At 36.7% G+C, this 23,349-nt stretch overlaps 1 protein-coding gene and 1 pseudogene across 7 annotated transcripts in view; both read right to left on the bottom strand.

Moving 5' to 3' along the window:
• KLHL32 (kelch like family member 32) overlaps positions 1-23,349 on the bottom strand; it is a 178,152-nt gene that overhangs the window by 129,997 nt on the left and 24,806 nt on the right. For 6 of the 7 annotated variants that reach the window (XM_037520130.2, XM_054699040.1, XM_054699041.1 and 3 more), the window contains exon 2: positions 5,975-6,061. The exons of the other annotated variant lie outside the window; for it this stretch is intronic. In XM_037520130.2, coding sequence (XP_037376027.1) covers positions 5,975-5,997 — 23 coding nt within the window. In that variant the 5' untranslated portion in view covers positions 5,998-6,061. The remainder of the gene's footprint in view (positions 1-5,974; positions 6,062-23,349) is intronic. 7 annotated transcript variants of the gene reach the window in all.
• On the bottom strand, positions 21,714-22,280 carry LOC119252718 (60S ribosomal protein L21-like; annotated as a pseudogene).

The raw sequence follows: 23,349 nt of genomic DNA, 5'->3' as shown, positions 1-23,349 counted from the left end.
GCCTTAAAATGTTTCCTTACTCATTTTCCAAATATAGCACCACAATTCACGTCCTTATTAAGACTGAATCAGTATTTGCATTTCAGACATCTATTGACAGCGAATAAATCTTGCCAGGGAAAGAGCAGCTGTAAACTGAAATTTGGCAAAGAACAAAGGGCACAGTTCTAAAACAATTGTAATGCTGCATGGTTTCACAGGATCATTCAGCTGGGCTTGAAATATTCAAGCTTAAAGAAAACAACATGTTAAATATTTAAGGCAAAGCTTGGCACAAGATTCCAAATATTTTGGAACCAATATGTTAGGAATCCTTAAAAGCAGAAACAAATACTCCCGACATTTGGCAGGAAATAAAGGTCTATTAATCAACAAGTCATTATTATATTTTAAAAGTAACATCCCACTCAACTCTCAGATGTAAATCTGCAAAGAGCCTCATCCCTCTTAATGTTCATGCCTGTGTGGCCACACAACACAGATGGAAGGTTACGGCCCATTTGACTAAGTCAGTAATCATAAACCAGGGAGGTGAATTAAAGACAATGCTATACTACATCTATAAGCAGACACAGACTTGCCAACAGTTTCCTTGACATCTATAACATATCAAATGAACCAACTGAACCTCCCAACCAAGAGCAATGTCCCTTTGTTATGCGGGAAACAAAAAAGAAAGAAAAACATAATCTTAAAACTTCCTAAATTATTGAATAAAATATAAAATAGCAGTCATATTTTCCAAGAGTACATAAATCTGAGGATCATCCTAAAATTTGAAGAGGTTTTCCATGGAAGCAATGCTGCTATCTCAAAATTCAAAGGTGAGTACATAGGGTTTTGCCAAGGCATCCCTAATATCTTCACTCTAGAAGAGCCCCTAGAACTCCACTCTTCAATAGAGTTGTCACTAGCTGAGTGTGCTACTAAGTGCTTGAACATGGGTAGTCCAAAACGTGTTGTGCTGTAAGTGTAAAATGTATAGTGGATGTCAAAGACGTAGTGTAAAAAAGAATGCAAAATATGTCAATATTTTTTATATTGATTCCTGTTGAAATGATAATAGTTTGGGTATATTGTGTTATATAAAATACATGGTTACACTGCATTATACCTGTTTCTTTTTATGTTTTTTAAATGTGACCACATGAGTTTTTAAAATCATATATATGTTTTGCATTATTGTTCTATTGGACAGTCTGCAAGGTTTTTGGGCGGAGTGTCCCTCCACTTCTTTCCCCATGAACTCTACAGGCGCCCCATTAGGCTGTTGGTGAGCATGCTTCTCTGTCTCACAGGACCCACACTGCAGGGTACAGCACAGGAAGCCTCAGACTCCCTGCGCAGCAGATTGCTTTTTAGTGATGCCAGGGAGCAACCATTTCATTGGCCATATGTCAGGATCCAGTACCAGGGAGATAAATAAATGAGGTCTCAGAGAACAGGACTATTCATGACTTTAAGTCTTTAACTTTCATTCTGGTACTGATGGCAAAAACTAAAAAAATCAAATGCAGAGCACGATTTTCATAACACAGTACACTGACTGATGGTGAAGCACTGCTTTAGTGCAAATCACTACTTTAAGTTCATAGTTAACATTTTTTATCACAACCCCCCCAGCTCATTTTCATAGAGCAAATTTTGACTAAATTCAGTCAGTGTTTTTGATGTAGATTCCAAAAGAGCTATCTGGTTTTTAAACATCTGCATTTCAAATTTAAAAATTCAAATCAATTTCTATATCAACATTAATATTTAGATATACAGAAAATGTGCAGATGCTTTTAAGTCAAGACTGCCAACAAGAAATCACAAACTTAAAAGAGAAAAATAAGCCAGTGGCATAAAGGGCATCATTTCTCAAATAGACTAGACAAAAAAATTACAGGCAAAAAAAAAAAAAAAAACCTGATCATAATCTGTCAATAAGCTATCAAGTAAGTACCCTAATCTCTTCAATTCCACAGCCCAGATATTTCTGTAAAATTAAAAACAATATTATTTAATCCTACTTAAGTGAACAGGCTATACATTACAATAATGGAACTTCATTTTATTTTTATAGTTCACTTAAAATCTGTAAGTACTTTAAAATGGATCCTAGCATATAATAGCAATGGTCAAAATAGTGAACAAGGAAGACATAACATGATTAAGAAATAGTGAAGATGATGAGGAAAGGAACTTAATTTAATTTATTTTTTAATTTATTTATATGTATTTTTTACATCATTGTTCATTTTTGTACAATATTTGCTTTTTCCACTCCTAGGAATCTATCCAAAGAACACAAAAACATTAATTCAAAGGGATACCTGCATCCCTATGTTTATTGTAGCACTATTTACAATAGCTAAGATATGAAAACAACCCAAATACCCAAAAATAGATGACTGGATCAAGAAGATGTGGTACATATACACAATGGAGTACTATTCAGCAATCAAAAAAGATAAACTCATGCCATTCATGGCAACTTGGAAGGAGCTGGAAGGTATTATGCTCAATGAAATGTCTGAAGGAAAAAGGAACTTAATTTTAAATGAATAGTTTTGTTTCATTCTCTCCTTCATTCACTCAACAAACATTCATCCTATTCCAGGTATTGTGCCAGGTACTGGAGATAAATCTGCAAACAAACCAAACTAGTTAATAGTTCTCATAAAATTGTAACAAGGCAGTTACAATTAATCAAATTATCTGGCCTTTCTAAAAAAAGTTGAGCTGTGAGTTGAGAGATGAGAACAAGTTACCAGTGCAAAATGGGCTGTGCTGCGATCCTAAGGCAGAAGGGAGGATGGTCTTTAGATGGAGTCTACAGAATGTTAATGACTAGGCCCATGAGGACAGAAAGGACAAGATGCAAGAGTGACCTGAGCAGCAGAGGCTGGCTCCCACTCTTCAGTTTATCCTAAGGGCAAGTGGAAGTCACAGAAAAGGTCACTCAGTACTATGCAATACCACGAGCAATCAGAGAAATTCAGCCAAACTGAAGCTAGCCTGGGCTGTGCATGCAGTTCAGGTGAGTTATGGAGTTGGCCCTTTCACTGGAACGTGGGATAGAGTTTCAGGAAGGCGAACAGTCTAAAAAGCTACTTAGCGGTATCAGTGATGGGTTAGATATAGAGATAAATAGAAGGGAGGACCCTAGGAAGAGTCTGATGTTTCTGGTTTATCCAACTTAATATGCCAGAATAGAAAATCAGTGGGAGAGGAAAATAATTGCAGAAGAAGTAAATGATGAATTCGGAGTAGGTCGCTTAAGTTTGAGTTGTCTTTAAGACACCCAAGTGTAGAGGGCCTCCCCTGGTGGCACAGCGCTTGAGCGCTGGGCTGTGAGGCTGTCCGCAGCCTCTGCAGTGCCAGTTCTATCCCCCGCCACCGGCGAGGGTCCCACAAAAAAAAAAAAAAAAAAAGACACCCAAGTGTAGATGTTTATCTTTTCTGAGACATGGATCTGGAGCTCAAGAAGAAGCCTGAACTAGAAGTGTAAATCTGACTCACCTGCATTACAGAGACTGCACAAGCACAGCTATGTATCCAGAACAGTTAAGAGACGACGAACCATCTAAAAGAATTCAAAACACAGCAGGGCTGGGCTCAGCTAAAGGACTACTCTTCACATAGCAAAAGAGGAACTAAATGGACAACAAACACATACCAAAACTCTGGGCATTTTTTTTTTTTTTTTTTTTTTTGCTTGTTGAATCTAAAGATTTAGTGGAACCAATCTCTATTGGACAATACAGGCATGGAAACTTAGATCGCTAGGCTCACCTGGTTTGAGGTCTTGTCAGGCAATGCATCAAAAATGAATGGAAAAGAGAAAATGCTTAAGAAAACCTAAATAAGGGCCTCCCCTGGTGGCGCAGTGGTTGAGCGCTGAGCTGCGAAGCTGCCCGCAGCCTCTGCAGCACCGGTTCGATCCCCGGCCGCCGGAGGGTCCCACATGGCACACAGACCTCTCCTGCCGTGCCCGCTGCTCCCCTCAGCAGTGTATTTCTACAGACTGCCTGTTCTGTTCCCCGCTCTGGCTCTGGTGAATTCTCTCACCCTCCTGCACTTCTGACTGTACCCAGTGTTTGTATAATTAAATAAATAACTTTTTAAAAAAAAATAACTGCACTGGGTACAGTTAGAAGCGTGGGAGGGTGAGAGAATTCACCAGAGTCAGAGCGGAGAGCAGAGCAGGCAGACTGATGAAGTACACTGCTGAGGGGAGCAGTGGGCGGCAGGAGAGGTCTGCGCACCGTGTGGGACCCTCACCCAGTGGCCGGGGATCGAACCGGCGCTGCAGATGCTGCAGGCAGTCTCGAAACCCAGTGCTCAACCACTGCGCCACTGGGGAGGCCCAATAAATAATTCTTTAAAAAAAGAAAACCTAAATAAGGGACCAGAAAAAATACTAATTATAATAAAGTCACAATCAAAATCAACAAGCAACTATAAATCAGAGACACACTAATGATTGGGGGGCAGGGGAGAGGAGTGAGTAGGATCAAAACAAGGGGGGTGGGAATTGTATGGGGACTATAACCAAGATGAAAATGCATACATTGTGCAAAAATTAAAAATGATGTAAAAAATATATAAAATAAAATAAAACTTTTAAAAAAAGAGTGACTGTAAAAAAAAAAGAGTGACTGTAAAAAAAAGAGTGATCAGAAGAGAAAAGAAGTTATTGCTGGATTGATAGAAAGTAGGATCAGTAAATGAGATGTTGCAATGAAGTTGTTACAACAACTGTAGGGGTAGCTATATAGTCAAGTTAGAAGGAGAGAAATAACAGTAAGAGTAGAGCAACTACTGGGGATGCAAGCTCCAAGGAGTGACAGTGGGAGTGGGTAGCTGAGTGAAGGTCTTTGGGGATAAGCAGATTGAAGATTCAAGGCTACAAAGTTGAACGGGTCCTACAAGCGGACAGAGTGCATAGGGAGGTTGTGAGGGTTTATGAGGAAGAAGTAAGCCAGGTGCCAGACGCTCAGTGAGTGAAGAGAAATGGACCCAACAACAGTGTGGAGGCAGGGAGGGTGAGCCATCACTTCCAAAAGAGCATGTCTTCATTGTTTTTGCTGAGGCTGCTTTCTCAACCAGGAAACACTTATGCTACTTTTCACAACTCCATTTGTATTGTTACTGGTCTGATAACTTTAATATCTGCTTCCCCATAGACTTTGATGAGAGTAGAAACTTTATCAGTTTTTTCTACTGCTGGATTCTCTTCACAAGTAGAATTCAATAAATATCTATTAAATATATGAATCATTAAAAGAAAATGATATGAGACTGGGCCTCCCCGGTGGCGCAGCGGTTGAGCGCTGGGTTGCGAAGCTGCCCGCAGCCTCTGCAGCGACGGTTCGATCCCCGGCTGCTCCCCGGCCACCAGAGGAGGGTCCCACATGGCGCGCAGACCTCTCCTGCCGCCCGCTGCTCCCCTCAGCAGTGTACTTTGGTCCTTCTGCCTGCTCTGCTCCCTGCTCTGGCTCTGGTGAATTCTCTCACCCTCCAGCGCTTCTGACTGTACCCAGTGCTTGTATCAATCAATCAATCTTGTATAAATAAATAAATAAATAAAAATTTAAAAAAAGAGAGAAAATGCTATGAGACCATCTATCACACTCCCCAAAGTGATTGCTTTAAAGAGGACAATATTCCTACATATGTATAGTTTTCTGTTTCTTTTTTAAAGTCATTTACCTATATAGCAATATATCTTTTATTTGAGGGAGGTTAGAATCCTAAATAAGAAAAAAATAACAAGTAGAATCATTCAAAGACTCATGAAATATATCTCAATTTGACTAGAATTCGATCACAGTCTTTGTGCTACTGTACTAACCTCACACGCATTCTGACTCTTACTTAATCCTTCAAAAGGGGTGAGCCTCTGCTCTGTGCTGGATCCTAGAATGTGCAGTGTGGCTGTTTCAAAGCTCACTATACCAACCAATGACATGTCCACAGGGCTGACCTGAGGCAGCGTTCGGAAGGCATTCTCAAGCTGACTTCCTCAGGGTCTCAGCCTTAGAAGTTTGTGGAGAAATCGGCAAGCATTCCACTGAATAAAAAGACAAGAAAGAAAAGCACAGTGAGCTAAATGCAAAAAGCACGCGCCATCCATCACGATGCTAATGTTTTAGAATCTCAAGGAGGCACCTTGACGTGTTTTATAGTCTGAATAGAACATTCTGACTGAATGCTCTTTGAATAAGCAATGGTGCAGAGTGTTTAAGTGTTTTCACCTTATTGGAACTTCAGTAACCAAGAAAGAAATAGCTAAATTAACAATTACAGTAAAAATTAAAATAATAATTAAAAAATTAAAAAACAGGTGGCCAAAGAGGAAAATTAAGAGTTGATAAAATGAAACTACAAAGGTCTAAACACAAATACAAGTTGATTTGTCCTTTATAGAGATTGTACTTTCCTTCCAAACATGAACATCAGTGAAATTAAGTTAAAATCAAACACTTCTTGGCTACATATCTACAGGAAGATGATTTTCTATTCAAGGAGCAGATTTCTGAAAACTTGATAAAAAATAACATATAGAAAGGATGAAAATTAGTCAGAAATGGAAAATGGATTCTTGCAGAAGCTTCAGGATTAGCATAATTGGAAATATATAATAGGAGGAAGTTGTCAGGCTTGAAATCACTCCTATGTACTCATGTAATCCCACCCCAACATCAGTCTTTGTTTTTAATCACTGATGTTACTCTAAAACAGAAAAGTAAATTATTTGAATAGTTTGGGATGTGGTCCATGACTATGCTTTAAAACTCTCATTAGGGTCTAGCTCCCAATTTCTAATGCACTTAAATGACAAAATTAATTCCAATCTGGATAGTCTTAAATAGGCTCCCTTCTGTCTCCATTTTATTTTTGAAAAGTGATAAATTAGGGTGAAAACACTTATGAAAGGAAATGTTAAGCTGAGCCTATTTCTGCTGATTTGTATAAGAGAATTATTATCCCTAATCTAATTAAAATGTAATATTTGCTATATCATATATAAATCCTCAGATAGTAAGACTGTAATCATGTAGATGTGTTCCATTTTTGTTGAACAGCAGGTTGTTTTGAATATTTTCAATACAAATTATAATTTTCTTTCCTTTTTTAATTATTGAAAATAGGATTTCTATACTTTTTCTTATTTCTACTTTAAGTTCTGACAAACCAAAAGACAAATACCAGTTTCTATTAATCTATTATAACTGCACAATACAGATGATCAGACTAATTAAAGGCATGTTGTTTAATTAACGAGGAGACTTGCTTAGCCACTTGTCATTGTTACAGTTTTCTTTCACTATCTACATTAAACTCCACACTTGCATACCTAACACAAATACTAACAGAGATGGATACTTGTGTTTTAAAGTGGCAAGCAAAGTTTTGTCACAGAGAAGCTACACAACACTGCTCATCTTTCTGAAGGTCTAATGTTTTTAAAACAGTGACAACAATTAGGTAAATGAAGAATGAGAATTCTAAAAGTTAAAATAATCCAAAATCAAAGGACTCATTTAACTTGTTATTTTTCACATATTTCAAAGATGATAATTAAAAACTATACAGTAATTTAATTTTTTAATTTGCTTAATGCTTTGAGGGCAAACAATAAGCTCTCCTCCAATATTATCTAATTATAATCTGCTAAATTCTATAAAGTTTAGTAAAACGGACAGGATGTTAATGGTGAGTTACACTATGTTAAAGGATGAATGACACCTAAAAAAGATTTAAGTGTTTTATTTTATACTATATTATTTATTATACATTTTTAGTGCATATATATTTGACTATATATTTCTATATAAATGTTATCATTGATGATAATTCTTTGTTCAGGAACATTTGCTTTTATATTTTAAGTTTATTAAGTATATTTTATATTTAAGTTTCCCATACATGAAATGTGTACTTATGGACTCCAGACAGACAGACCTCACCTCTCTCCTTTTGCCTTCTCATACTGAAATGTTAATTCCTTCCTATCCCAAGGTTCTTCTCTCTTCCAGTGAGGTCAAGGAGATGCAGAGTAGTCTCCTGCCTCTCCCCTTCCCAGAATTCAGTAATGTATTCCAGGATGGACCAGCTTAGCAGGTAACAAAGAATCAGAACAATGGGAGAAAATGTTAGATTTGCTGGCCAGATATCGAACTCTTAGGGCTGCGCACATCTGACTGGAGATAAAATCACATTTAGCACAAACCCTAAAGGTAGTGCTATATGCAGTTAGAAACAAATGAGGCAATTCTTTTTCTGTAAATTGAGAGTGTTCACCTTCAAGGTTACTTTTGACTGTGACTATCTATAGTTTTCTGAGTTCATTGGCAACAAAGAACCAAATTATTCCATGAGTACTAGGATGTGTTGAACTCAGTCCCCTATGTTCACTGTCCTAAAACTATAAAGATAACACAACCCCTAATGTCAAACTGTCCTTTGTGATCAGGCATACAACAAGCATGAGATTCTGATCTACCTCCATTCGGGGCAGAGTGCTCCCCCAACTTTACCTCACATTAGATGTTGAAAACACTTGAGGTCTGAGTAGTGCGTTTTTATTTTTGTCTCTCCTTTTGTAATGTCGTTCACATACTAATTCTTATAATAGCAAAAATATGTACAGCTGCGATCCTCCCCACACTGTTCTCAAGACCACTCTGCAGTTTGGGATGACTCAGGGCCCTGCTCCGAGCTCGCTAGATGCCAGCACTCACCCCAGGAAATGCTGCAAACATGTCTCAGAATGACAGCAATTTTTTCTTATAATTTTCTGGTCTAATCCTTAGGAAATGTCCATTAATGGAGTCCCTTTCTTTCCCGTTGAGTTTCTTTTCAAATATAATCTGCTTGGTACATAAGGTTGATGGGGTATTAACCTTTATAGTTTTTATTTTCACAAAAATGTTTCAAGGTTGCCAGGGTGCCACTGTCTTTTTCTTTTTTTTTTTTTTTTGAGATAAATATTGAAAACACAATGTTCTCAGAGGCAAAAAAAATCTTATTAAATCATAATAGTGTGAAAGAGAAAAGGAAAACAAATATCTTATAGCTCTGACTTGATTACATGCAAAGCAAGGCCAGACAGACTTATCTATGTTAATATAAATAACAAACATAAAATACTAAAAATTAAATTACTTTTATTTTTTTTTTTAATAAATTTTATTGTTATATTCCCCATACAATTGCAGCCCCCCATTCTGACCCCAATCCCTCCCCTCCCGCCCCCGCCCCCCTAAAAGTGTCTCTGGTTCATAGTTTTTTGTTGATTTTGATTTTCACTTTCTTATAGTTATTCATTTTCCTGGTCCCTTATTTAAGTTTTCTAGATTCCTGCTATGAGTGAGACCATCCGGTATTTTTCTTTTTCTTTTTGGCTTATTTCGCTGAGCATGATCCCTTCCAGCGCCATCCATGTTGCTGCAAATTGCATGTGTTTATCTTTTTTGAATGGTGAGTAATATTCCATGGTATATATGTACCACATCTTCTTGATCCAGTCATCTATTTTTGGGCATTTGGGTTGTTTCCAAAGCTTAGCTATTGTAAACAGTGCTGCTATAAACATAGGGGTGCAGGTGTTCTTTGGAATTGATGTTTCTGTGTCCTTTGGGTAAATACCTAGGAGTGGAATTGCTGGATCATATGGAAGCTCTATGTTTAGTAGGTCCAGAAATCTCCATACAGCTTTCCACAGTGGTTGGACCAGTTTGCACTCCCACCAACAGTGCAGAAGAGTTCCTTTTTCTCCACACCCTCGCCAACATTTGTTGTTGCTAGTTTTTTTAATATGTGCCATTCTCACTGGTGTAAGATGGTATCTCATGGTAGTTTTGATTTGCATTTCCCTGATGACAAAGGATGTTCAACATTTTTTCATATGCCTGTTGGCCATTTGCATTTCCTCTTCAGAGATGTTTCTTTTAAGCTCTTCTGCCCATTTTTTGACTGGATTATTTTCTTTGTTGTTGTTGAGTCTCATCAGCTCTTTGCAGATTTTTGTGATCAGTCCTTTATCATTAGTGTTGGGTGCAAAAATGTTCTCCCAGTTGGTGGCGTTTCTCTTTGTTTTTGTTATTGTCTCTTTTGCTGTGCAGAAGCTCTTTAATTTGATGTAGTCCCAGCTGTTTATCTTTGCCTTCACTATCACTGCTTTGGGTGATGTGTCTGTAAAGATGTCTTTGATGTGCATATCACGTAGTGTTTCGCCTATATTTCCTTCTATATATTTTATGGTTTCAGGTCTTATGTCTAGTTCTTTAATCCATTTTGAGTTGATTTTTGTGTATGGTGTGAGGTGGTGGTCAAGCTTCATTTTTTTGCATGTAGCGACCCAGTTTTCCCAGCACCATTTATTGAACAAACTTTCTTTGCTCCAATGCATATTCTTTGCTCCTTTGTCAAAGATTAGTTGACCATAAATCTGTGGGTTTATTTCTGGATTTTCTATTCGATTCCATTGGTCTGTATGTCTGTTCTTGTTCCAATACCATGCAGTTTTGATGATTATGGCTTTGTAGTATAGTTTGAAGTCTGGGAGTCTGATGCCTCCATTCCCTTCTTTTTTTTTCAGGAGAGCTTTGGCTATTCGGGGTTTTTGGTGATTCCATATTAAAAATTAAATTACTTTTAATACTATATTACCAAGCCTATTGATAAATAAGAAACTGCTTTATTCGTTCTGTTTTCAAGTATTTGTTTAACAGTGTTTACTATTATACTCCTAAAAATACTTGCTAATTTTAAAAAATATTATTCTTGATCCCAGCAATTTATAGTATTAAAGGGAAATATCATCAGACTTTAAACAGGCAAAAGTAAAAACACAAGAAATAGAGAGGTGGTATAAAGAAAGAAAACTGACAAATCAAAAATAATGAATTATAAGTATAGGTTTTAACCATGAAAACATAGTTACATTAAGTGATTTTTCAATAAATTCAAGAGCTTGTTGATCCTAATCAACAAATTACATCAAATTAATATGTCTAGAAAGGACATATTTATGCTTCTAAGCATAAAAGAATTAGGATACCAGCAATGTTCTGAATCATTATTTTATTTACTTTTATTTTACTTACTCCGTGATTTCTGATTATTGCATAAATTCATATTTTTAACACGGTACATCATCATGCTGTATCTAATAAATGACCTAGATATTCCTTTAATCTGAACAGCAAACATCTTTCACTTTGCCAATCAGTATTCACTATTCTCAGGTGATAAAACCTACCACTCCTCCAGGAAATTGCTCTGGGAAGGTGTGTGAACTCCTAGGCATATGATTTGTTTCACTTGGAGTCCTCCCCTTCCTGGGTTGTATGAGCACTATAGTAGCCGAGCAGAGAGGGATGAGGATCCAGATTGTGGAAGCAGGTGCTTGAAGTGCCTGCTACCTGCCCAAACTCTGTTTCTGAGGCTAACCTATATACAGCTTCTCCATAACTTCATGATTGTTTTCCTCAGGGCACCTTCTACCAAGCTGCCCACCAAGGGTAACTCCACCTGTCTGCCACATGTGACCACAATGTTTACACCCTTTCCAAAATTCCAGGAGGGGAGTAGGAGAAATGCTGGGGGATGTGGAAAGAGTTCCAGTCAAGATACTATGTACATGGCAGTCAAATGAATTAGGCAAGAGCCTTTAGTATCTAATCAGCTCACTGTGCCTCTGAAAACTGTCATGACAAAGTTCAATGCCTTACAATGGTACCCCTGCCAACACTTCCAGCCTGAATTCCACTGTTGACTTCTTGTTTCTTGGTCAGAGACACACCGATCTACTCATTTGTGCTGAGTTTTCCTTGTCCTTCACTTGTACTTGCCATTTGTCTGTCCAGAACTTTCTATTCCTCTTCTTTGCCTCACTAGCTCCTATCATCCTTCAAGTCTCAGATGTCACCTCCTGGGAGATCTTTCCTGATTTTCCCAGGTCTGAGTTACTCTCCTGCATGCTTCAGTAGCAAACACAAATACACACTCACAGCATAATCAGTACTCTAAATAATTATTTGCTTTAAGAAGGGGGTAAGAGGAGAATCTATTTCCCCATCCTCATTTCTATCCATAACTCTATTCCCAGATAGTGAGTTTTTTTAAGTGTGAAGAGGGGGAGGATTTACCTTGGAGTTGCCTCAATTTTGCCTGTCGTCCAAATATAATTACTCACTGCAACCCCAATTGTACTCTCTTGTTTCCCAGTTTAGATGATAGATTATTTAGTCAACCTGTTTATATAGACAGCCTCCACATCTATTTTGCTCATTGTATTGAACCCCCCAGGACTATCATTATTCTCACAAAATCCCCCAAAATAGAAAAAGTAAAAGCACAATGCACTTCCATTTTTGAATGAAGAGCTTGAGCTCTTAATGCTGGATTATTTGCATATACTGAATGACAATATTTTCATTTATATTAGGAAATTCATGCCCTGAATGAATAAAATGCTGCACTGAATATCAAAAATTTCTCTGGTAGGGACCAAGATGAAGTATCCAGTCACTTTCATGAATATAGCTGGAGACCTTGGGAACCAAACTAAAATATAATATTTAAGTCATTTATTCTAGTCACATTAGCACACCCCTTTTCAGCTCTTACTTTAATTTAATTTTTAGCTCCATCACTCCACCATGAATAGAAACATAAAATGCTTGGATTAGTTACATAGTCTTGTCAAAATAACCTAACCTGCAATTATAACATCCTAAGGTGCTTTTTAAAAATGTTGCCATGAAAACGTTTTTATTAAATAATTTCTTATAGTTCTCATACCTCTGAAAATTAGTTTATCCATCTCTATAGATAATACAGTATGTATGTTGAATGTTTGGTTAGTATACAAATTATTTTTATGACAAATAACATTACCTTTTAATTGTTTATTGAGGTAATACTGATTTTCAACACTATATGTTTTGGTTGTATAGGTCCACATTAAATAACATTATTGTATGCACATAAATAAATAAATCTTTTTTAAAAATATTGTATGCAAATGAATTAGCACATTTATATAATTATTTTATTTCATTAGAAAACTGCACCAAAAATTCTTAATCAGACAGTAAATGAACATTCTCCCTCTAGTTAATAAATGCCTTCTAACAAATAGAAAATATACAGCTTACAGTTCCCAAACCTTAGATCTAATAATACAAACCCCATTTTCAAATAAAGAGGCTTAGTTTTGAATTTTTAAACAAGGACTTTTCATTCATTCAAATATTTGCTAAAGGCTTAATATATTTCATGGAATCACTGAACAAGATATAATGACAGAAACAAAAGAATTAAAAATAGTCTCTGCCCTTCAAATAGCTTATAATCTACAAAGTAAGACATAACACCCACATTTGCATTGCCCTGATAGTACAAGACATTCTGCATTTGCTTTTATTAGGAAGTGTACAATTTTTGCTATTTTGACTTATTTTTCTTATTTTAACATTTCTAAAACTGAGTTTGTACCTTTAATCGATATATTCATTTATATGCATGTTTTCCTTAACATGTTGATGTGTCACACAAATGCAAGCAATGCCAGAGCTGGGGAAGCACTGCAGTGCAAGTGCCCCAATAAATAAGTAGACCACACATAATACTAAATTTAATTCATACAGTGATGTAGAATTGTAATAATTAAATAGGTCCACTTTTTAGAAGAAAAAGCAGAGGCTTGGCCAGATAAAATGCCTGAGGTAAAAAATAAAACAACTGGTCATTGGTAAAGCTGAGACTCAAAACTCTGTTAAATTCTGCTGCACCACTTTGCCACCAAAGGAGAGCTGGAGGGAGGAGCACAGGGGATGGTGGTGATGGTGCACAGGTGCGTTGGTGAAGGAAAATCTATGGGGACTACACCTGAGGGGGAAGGGGAGAAAAGAAAACATTGTTTAAAAATGAACAATGATCTTCTTGATCCAGTCATCTATTTTTGGGCATTTGGGTTGTTTCGAAAGCTTAGCTATTGTAAATAGTGCTGCTATGTGGTACACATACACAATGGAATATTACTCAGCAATCAAAAAAGATAAACACATGCAATTTGCAGCAACATGGATGGAGCTGGAAGGGATCATGCTCAGCGAAATAAGCCAGAAAGAAAAAGAAAAATACTGGAAGGTCTCACTCATAGCAGGAATCTAGAAAACCTAAATAAGGGACCAGGAGAAAGAATAGCTATAAGAAAGAATAAATCAAAATCAACAAACAACTATGAACCAGAGACACACAATGTGGGGGGGGGGTGGGGAAAGGAGGAATTGGGGTCAAAATCAGGGGGTTGCAATTGTATGGGGAATATAAAAATAAAAAAAAATAAAATAAGGAAAAAATGAACAATGATATAAAAAATATATTAGAAAAGAAAAACAAAGGAGAGATGGATGTTACAATGAAGAAGGAAAAGTAAATGGAGAAGCACTTAAGGATACCGAAAAAGGAGCAGGCTTTCCCAGTGAAGAAGAGGTACAACACACTGAAAGATATGGAGGCTTCCAAGTTATGCTTTTGTGAAATAAGACTGCTGCACTAACTGAAGATGAAATGTAGATATGTGTTCACACTCCTATCTGTAATAGGAAGCCTTTTTAGAATGTTCCATTTTTGTTCCCATTTTACTGATCAGGAAACTGAGGTTAACAGAATGAACTGCATGAATATAACACAACAAGCATGGGAGCTATGAGACAGGTAATCTATTCTCAGGACCCACTCTTTTTAACAGTAAACTTTCCTGTTCTTATTTTAGAAAGCTGTGACACAAAAGTCTCCATATTTTTTAATATGGTGTACTTCTCAACTGGAAAGCCTGTTGAGATAAATTCTCTCAGGAAAAAATATTTGGTTATCTATGAAAAAACACATCTGACCACACTGAAACCAAAGAATTTACTATACCAACCATTCATTAGCCATGGTCACACTAACTCATTCAACATTTAGATAGAATTTACCATACACCAAAAATGCATGTAAAGGAGTAAGATTAAGATGACTTTGTCAAGCAAAATGTGTTTTTTTAACATGACAACTGATAAAAGCAATCACTTAAGCGCATAATTTTCTTTTAAAAAAGGAGATGTAAAGTAGAAGAACGTGGGCATGAGGTTACTGCCTTCAGCTGGGTTGAACTACACGTTAACTGACATCGTACCTGGGAATTAAAGGGGCAGGGACCACATCCCACTCATCCCTGTGTTAGAAGGAGCTTAGTTCCTAGAAAACATGCTAATAAATGAATTCTTTGTAAGTTATTCTTGATTGGGGAGTTAATGGGCTTTCACCCCAAATGCAGAAGTTCCAGGTACTTCCCAAAATACCTACCTCTGTCATTGAAAAAGTGCCTCAAGTCTCTTATAGAATATTCACATAATCCCAGTTTCAAGATGATCAAGAACAAAATAAAATTCAAGTTTTACTTACATTTTAAATTTGTCACTTTCTAACTTTGACCTTAACAAAAACTCTATGGTTAAGAGTTGTCAATTTTAAAATAGTATTACATTGTCCTGCTTTGTACATGAGGGGGTACCCCTGGCATACTGAATATTTCAAGATGAAAGAATGTGAAAAGTAACTTGTGCAGAAAGGAATTTCTCACCTTCCCCTGAAGCAGGTTAAAAAAGAGATACCTTATTATACCTGGGTGAAGGAATGTGCTTATCCCTAAACAACATGCTTATCTTCAAGACAAATATGAATGAGCAGGCCTTGCTTTTCTGCTTCCCCCCAGTTTACCACACTTGGCTAAGTTTTTTATCCTATCACATTTTCCCAAGTCTTTTCCACTTTTCATCAAACCTGCATAAAAACACTCAGGCTTAACTACTTCTTTTGGTCTTCATTTCCTTATAAATGTTCCTGTGTCATGAAAAGCTTAAATAAATCTGTGTGCATTTTATCTTGTTAATTTGTCTTCTATTACTAGGAGTACAGTCAAGAATTAAAAAGGGTAGAATGAAAAAGTATTTTCCTCCCCTACATACAAAACAAATAAGCAGCAAGATGAGGCACTCCAACAATAAAAAGCACTTGACAAACTAAAGTCATAATTTTATAATTATCAAACAGAATATTGATTTGAACAATAATTTTTAAAGTCAGAATATTCAGTTCAAATAGTGGCAAACTATATACTTAGTTGTTTCTTAGTATTAACTAATATCATTAAATATTTATGAGAAAAATTCAAATTTAGAGTGAAATAAGGATAGTATTGTGCTTTCTAAACCAAAACACTAAAATTATACTATGAATATTTGTAAGCAATGCAAAATCATCAATTTTGTCTTAAGTGCACACCTAAGACATCATCTGAAAAATTAAATAAAATTTCATTAATATTTTGTCATTTATAATGTCACTAATAATGTTTATAACCCTGTTATGATTTAATCATCGAGAAAATATTAATTTTAATAAAAATGAAATTATAAAATTTTAGCAGATTTGAAATGAGTCATAATTATACAAAAAAGACGACCACAAAGGAAATGGACTCAGAGTCTGTGTCTGGACTAATGAATAATGATAACAAGTGTGGACAAATGTGAGGGATAACAGAAAGAGGAGACTGAGTCACCAGAGTATCAGAGTTGGAGCTATGAAGACCCAATTCAAATGAAGTGAATGCGTGAGGATCTTAGAAATATTCATCCATTCAAAACCATTCATTAACTCCTACTATGTGCTACTCCCTTCTCTAGGAGTCATACTTTAAAACCAGATAGATGCCCAAAGAATATGAAAACACTAATTTGAAGAGATATATTCATGTTTATCGCAGCATTATTTACAATAGCCAAGTGTTGGAAACAACCTTAGTGCTCATAAACAAATGATTGGGTGAAAAAGATATGGTATACACACCATGGAATACCACTCAGCTATAAAAACAAAAAAGGATGAAATCAAGAGTTTACAACAATATGGATGGAACTAGAAAATATTATGTTTAGTGAAATAAGTCAAATGGGACAAGACAAGTACCATATAATTTCACTCATGTGGCACATAAATAAATGAACAAACCATATAAGGCAAAAATAAACTTTTAGATTATAAAACAAAATAAGTGGTTACCAAGGAGAAAGAGTGAAGGAAAAGTAGATAAATCAAGAAAATTAAGCCCATTGTATAGTGTAAGGATGGAATAAAACTTTCAGTGGTGAACAGTATGTATTATGTACTAATGTCAATGTATAATAACACATTTGAAATCTACATAATTTTATAATGCAATGCTTCTTCAATAAAACATTTAAAAATAAATAAAACAAATCAGAAAATGCTCCTTTTTTCATTAAAGGGGAAAGAAGTAGCAAGTAAGCAAACAAGAAATACTGGATAGTGATGGATACTGCATTGAACAAAACAGAGTGATGTGATAGAACCAACAGACATTTCATTTGAGTAATCAGGGAAAACCTCAGAAGAAATACAGTTGATCTAAAATATCACTTGATTGTACAAACATCAAAATATTAAAGAATAGTCCAAAGTCAAAAACAAAAGTTTTTGGGCCTCCCTGGTGGTGCAGCGGGGTTGAGCGCAGCGCTGTGAAGCTGCCTGTAGCCTCTGCAGCTTGTGTTCAATTCCCGGCAGGCCAGGGAGATACCCACATGGCACAGCAGACCTCTCCTGTCACGCCCGCTGCTCCCCTCAGCAGTGTATTTTGGTCATCTGCCTGTTCTGTTCCCTGCTCTGTCTCTGGTGAATCCTCTCACCCTCCCGCGCCTCTAGCCTGTACCCCCGCTCTTGTATAAAAATAAATAAATCTTAAAAAAAAAGTTTTCCATTACAGTTTTTGATCCAAATCTCTTTGAATTGCTACATGACTTTTTGGCATGAGTCAGAGGGGAGGAGGAGAGTGGAGTCTGTTGTCTTGCTCAGTCAATAGGCTTGGGTGAGCTCAACAAGTGGGAGGATGAATCTCAGGAAGAATAGTGTGGGGGAAGTCAAGGGGAGAAAAGACTGTCAAACCTATCATGTTTGATACTTCACAATGACTGCAGTAGAATCCTTCCTTTATCAATCCTAATTTTCCCAGTGCACAAAATCTAAGATCACATACTGCTATATTTTTAAAGTATATTCTAATGAAGAGATCACTGCCCTTTGTTGATATCCTACATATAAACTGCATATTATTAGTGTAAACAAAACCATCATGTTTATTACATGAAGAAAGCACACTAAAGTTATAACCCATCATTTTAATAATTGTATATTATAAGAAAAGCAGACTTTCCATCTACATCACAAAAATTTCCTTTATGTCTCAGGAATTACCCAATAATACCTTAAATGAATATTTTTTATCCACACATCATTAAAAAAAAAACTTCTGGTGTCTTCGGAGAAATTCCTAGGAATGCCACCTATAGTAATCTACCAAGCCAAAGATATGAACCCAACCTCAAGTTCAGGGTACAAAGTGAAGTGACTTTCCCAAAGTCACCAAGCTAGCAAGCAACAGAGCAAGGATTAGAGCCCAGGCTAGTATAATTAGAGTACACAGCCCTCAACATAGGCTGTGTTGCCTCCAGCATTAGCAACACAAGATGGCTTAACCCCACTGATTTTCCAAAGAGCAGAATCTTTTTACTATTGCTCAGTAATTTCCAAGATGTCAATTACAATAGATAATTCTCCAGAAAATGTTCAGCATAACCATTATTCTTCTGGATCCTCTAAAATCAAGACTTGTTTGCAAACTTTGTAGTTAAACTGTCTGATTTCAATTCCCAGCCCACTAGCAAAGAGTTTGGTCAAGTAGATAATCCTTCTGTGCCTCAATCTCCTCATTCTGTAAAAAGGCCTTTATAATATGACTATTTCACAGCACAGTTTTAAGTTTTTTTAATGCCATTTTCTTTGTACATCACTGATCATTTTTAAACTATTTTTTATGAGTCAATGTAAGTAAAGTACTAGTAACAGTGCTAAGAACATAACATCTATAAGAAAGTTAGCTGTCATCATTGTTATGCCAGAGTAAAAAGGGCTACAGATTCAACCCTATCATACCACCTCCCATCTGCAAGCCTGAATTACAGTCACTCTAAATCCAAGCATCCCTGCTTTGAAAAGTTGGCCTAATTCCACTTCACATTTATAAAAGTGAAGTTTCTGTTTTTTGCTAACTGAAGGAAATCTGAAGAGGATTTTTGCTTTTACAACGAAAAGTGAAAATAGCATTCAGAGTTAGTTCTGCAGCAGATGTCAGAGAGGCAGTCCACACCCTGAGCAAAAGAGTGGCTCCACGGAGCTCCTGCCTGGAAACTACTTTATTCAGAATGTGCATTTATCACATCATTCCTAATTTTAATATATGCTATGTTATTTTAGGTTTATATGGTTCTTTTGGTATGACTTAGGTTATTTTTTGGATCTGGAGATGCCCCAAAATTAGTGGTAATTGCTTCTTCTCTTTATACCCTGTGGCTTACAGTAAGTTTCATAGGAATGTTCTACTTTTGGAAAATGGGAAAAGCAGTGCAAAGGTGTTATAAATGAAAGTAAGAGAAGGTGATGTGAGAAACTTATAAAAATTACTTGGAAAACACTGTTAATTATTTTCACTACACATGGACCTTTTCAATGAGAATCTCTTTGAGAAGGACTTCTTTCTGATCGTAGTAAAAAGACGTGAATTTCATCAATACTCCTGAACAATCGATTTTGTTTTATTCATATACACTATAAATCAAGAAACCAATCAAGTGTCTCATTTTACAATGACTGCCAAGAAAGTTTAGAATGAAATGTGTTCACACTCCTAAAAAATATCTAGAACCTAAGAGTGTGCATCTTTTTTATTATTGTTTCTGGCTCATTTTAGGACAATTTCTTTTTTCCTTTGACAGCCACTTTTCACTTAAGTTAAACCTTACATTTTGTTGTAATTTTTTATCTGTATTATTTTTATTGAGGTAACCACAGTTTGCAGTACTGTATTTGATGCAGGGATATAGGTTCACAACTCTTCAGATGTATGTTACACATCACATCTACCACCAAAGCACCCAACGTCTGAAACAATCTGTCCTGGAGGAATAGAAAAGGGAAAGAAGACATAAGTATGATTATCTCAGTAAGACCTACTTCCCAGTCTATGAGAACAGGGTTAGAATCTGCTTCTGAGCCAAAGACCTACGCAGGAAGAGCAAAAACCTATCCTTGAAAATCACAAATTGGGAAGTGACCTGCCACTACCACATCTCTAATGTGGGTTTCTAACTCTTTGGAAGAGAAGCATAGTTACAGGTTTTGAGCATCCTGGTAAGTGTTGGATGCCCAAAGATCAAAATCATAAAGTAATCCTTCAGGCCCCTAATCCTCATTATTTATTCCTCACAAAACACATAATAATTCCAAGCTCATAGATAGTGAAATGACAGGTTTTTGATGTAATAATTAACAAGTATTTGCTGAGTGCCCACCATATTACAGGCTTTCTTCTAGGTGTCTGGGATAGACTGGTAAGACAGACAAAATAGGTACCCCACTGAGTTACCTTCTATGTGAGAACAGACGAGAACAGATAACAAATAATAAGCATGGGAAAATGAAGCAATTTCATGGTGTGTCAGAAGGTGATACTGCTATTTAAAAATTAAACAAGGTAAATGGGATCTGAAGGATTCATGTAAAAATTTTTTTTTTACTGGGAACTGAAGATAGATGTTATATAACTCTGAATGGCTAAATTGATTAAAATGGTATATATTGGTCTCACTCATAGCAGGAATCTAGAAAACTTAAATAAGGGACCAGGAAAAAGAATAACTATAAGAAAGAAAATATCAAAATTAACAAACAACTATGAACCAGAGACACTCTATGGGGGGTGGGGAAAGGAGGGATTGGGGTCAAAATAAGGGGGTGGTAATTGTATGGGGAATATAAAAATAAAATTTAAATAAAAAATAAGAAAAAAATAAAATGGTATATATTGATTTAAACAAAATCTTAAAAGTATTTTCATCCTAAATAAATTCACATTGTAAGTGTCTAAAAGCTTACTAATTCTATTGCTATTTCTTCGATAAAGTGAACAGTTTTCCATAAATCAAAATAAGTTACATCTATCATTTGAGTAAACCTTTATTTCCCAAACGCCTCAGTAAAAACTGTTATCCCAGAAACTGGTATGAAACATTCCCATTCTGGTCTTGTTCCATTCCCATACCTGTAACTGCAGAAACTCCAACTACACAGGAAAAACCAGTCTGCCAGTTCCAGGGTTATTCCCACTAGCTCTCAAAAATGTGATCATCCTTCAGCTTCATAATCTCTGTGTATAACTACCCACTTCTGAATCTACTGATTCAGTCAAAACACTGCAAAATCTGTGACATCAGGCCTCCCCTGGTGGCGCAGCGGTTGAGCGCTGGGCTGCGAAGCTGCCCGAGAGCCGGTTCCATTCCCCAGCCCGGGGGAGGGTCCCACATGGCACGCAGACCTCTCCTGACCACCTGCTGCTCCCCTCAGCAGTGTACTTCGTCAGTCTGCCTGCTCTGCTCCCGCTCTGGCTCTGGTGAATTCTCTTACCCTCCCACACTTCTGCCTATACCCAGTGCTTGTATAAATAAATAAAGAAATCTTTAAAAAAAAAAAATCTGTGACATCCCCCAGATGCCACAGTCACTTTTTTCTGAAGGAGGCACTGGCCAAGAGAATGCCCTTTTCTTTTCTAGAGTCCACAGTCTTCCCCCACCCCCCACACCTATCAAGCCACAAATTCATAGGGCTTGGGTTCCGCAACTCAGACTCCTTCCCATTGGTTCTCACAGTGTTCTCTGGATGGAGCAGGCTGGCGCTTCAGCTGAACCCACGTGCCTTTCTTTGGCTTCCTTTTTATTCTAATTATTTTCCTTCATGCATTTCAAGGATGTTATCTTAGCTCTTTGAGTGCTTGATATGCTCAATACGAATCCTGATTCTCTTGGCAAGAATTTGTCCAATGTTTGGTTGTTTATAACAATGTCAACTGCATGCTGGGTAACATTATAGACTCTTCAGTTTTGCCATGGTAACATTTGTGAGGCCTTCCTTTTTGAACAGTGCCTGTCCCCTTGATGTCTGCAATATCACCTTTCTTGTAGACTCGCATGTATGTGGCCAGAGGAACACCTCCATGTTTTCTAAACAGCCTAGAGAACATACTGCGGGTGCCTCTCCTCTTTCCCTTTGTGTTGGTCATTTTGGTGACTTACTGGAAGATGGTGGTTCTCGCCAAAGGAAGGTGGTGGATCCATGGCAGCATCTTAGGAGGGCTTGAGAAAACCCTTTTATTTATTTATTTATTTGTTTTGAGAAAACCCTTTTTTACAGCCACCAAAATTCTAAGTGCTAGCATTGCCCAATTCATTAACACCTTCATGCACCCAAGAGCCCATAGGGGTTTCAGTCAAATAATGTTTAGCTTCCTTGCTCCCTTTTCTAGCGCTGGGACTTGGGTCCAAGTGGACTTGGGTCAGAGGACAATCTGGTGGCAGATATTGTGATGTACTAAAAAACAAGCCTTTTCTCTGACATTGGCCCCCCTGGGCTGGGCTAGGATTATAAATATTTACTCTCTCCATAGGGCTGTGATTTCTAGAAAGGCTTGTCCCATGATCTCCAGACATACTAGCCCTTAGGGTATATGCTGGGATTTCCGAGCTAAGGGAGCTGGCTGTAGCTTCTAGATCTTTGAAAGGGAAGCATAATTATGGGTTTTAGGCATCTTGTTAAGCATTGGAAAATTTTGAAGTTGGCTCTGCTGCTCACTGCCTACAACTGGCATGAACTGTTGGCACAATGCACTGGAATGAGGGAGTGATTATTAAAAGCAACAAATAAAAAATGAAGATTGGGAAGTTATGTTATGTTACTTGCTCTCCAAGTAAAAATTAAAATATTTGGGTGGATAAGAATAAGAAATCTACAAGTTCAGTATAGAAATACTGGAACCATCCAATATAGGGTAGTCATATCCTATATGTGAAAAGTTTCCAGGTAGTATTAAATTAAATTAGCATTAGAAATTTAAGAATAAAGATAATCATTCTTCCAATGAAGAAAACTCTAAAATTCCATTAAAAATATTGTTTCTGTCCTATGACCATTTACTCTTCTAATGAAAATTCCACCAAAGAAGACAGTATTTCTTATACTTCACCAAACATAGCCAGGGTATAGTGTTTTTTGCTACCTCATGAAAATGTTATGAAATCACAAATAAATCTTATGTTCTAACCCTGCTGCATAAGTTATTTTTCCACTAATTTGGGCAAATCACTTAGCCTTCCTTAGCCAACTTTTACTTCTCCA

The sequence above is a fragment of the Talpa occidentalis genome, unplaced genomic scaffold (genome assembly GCF_014898055.3).
Source record: "Talpa occidentalis isolate TD23 unplaced genomic scaffold, MPIMG_talOcc4v2.1 talOcc4.2, whole genome shotgun sequence".
Taxonomy (NCBI): Eukaryota; Metazoa; Chordata; class Mammalia; order Eulipotyphla; family Talpidae; genus Talpa; species Talpa occidentalis.
This window is presented reverse-complemented; position numbering and strand designations above follow the sequence as displayed.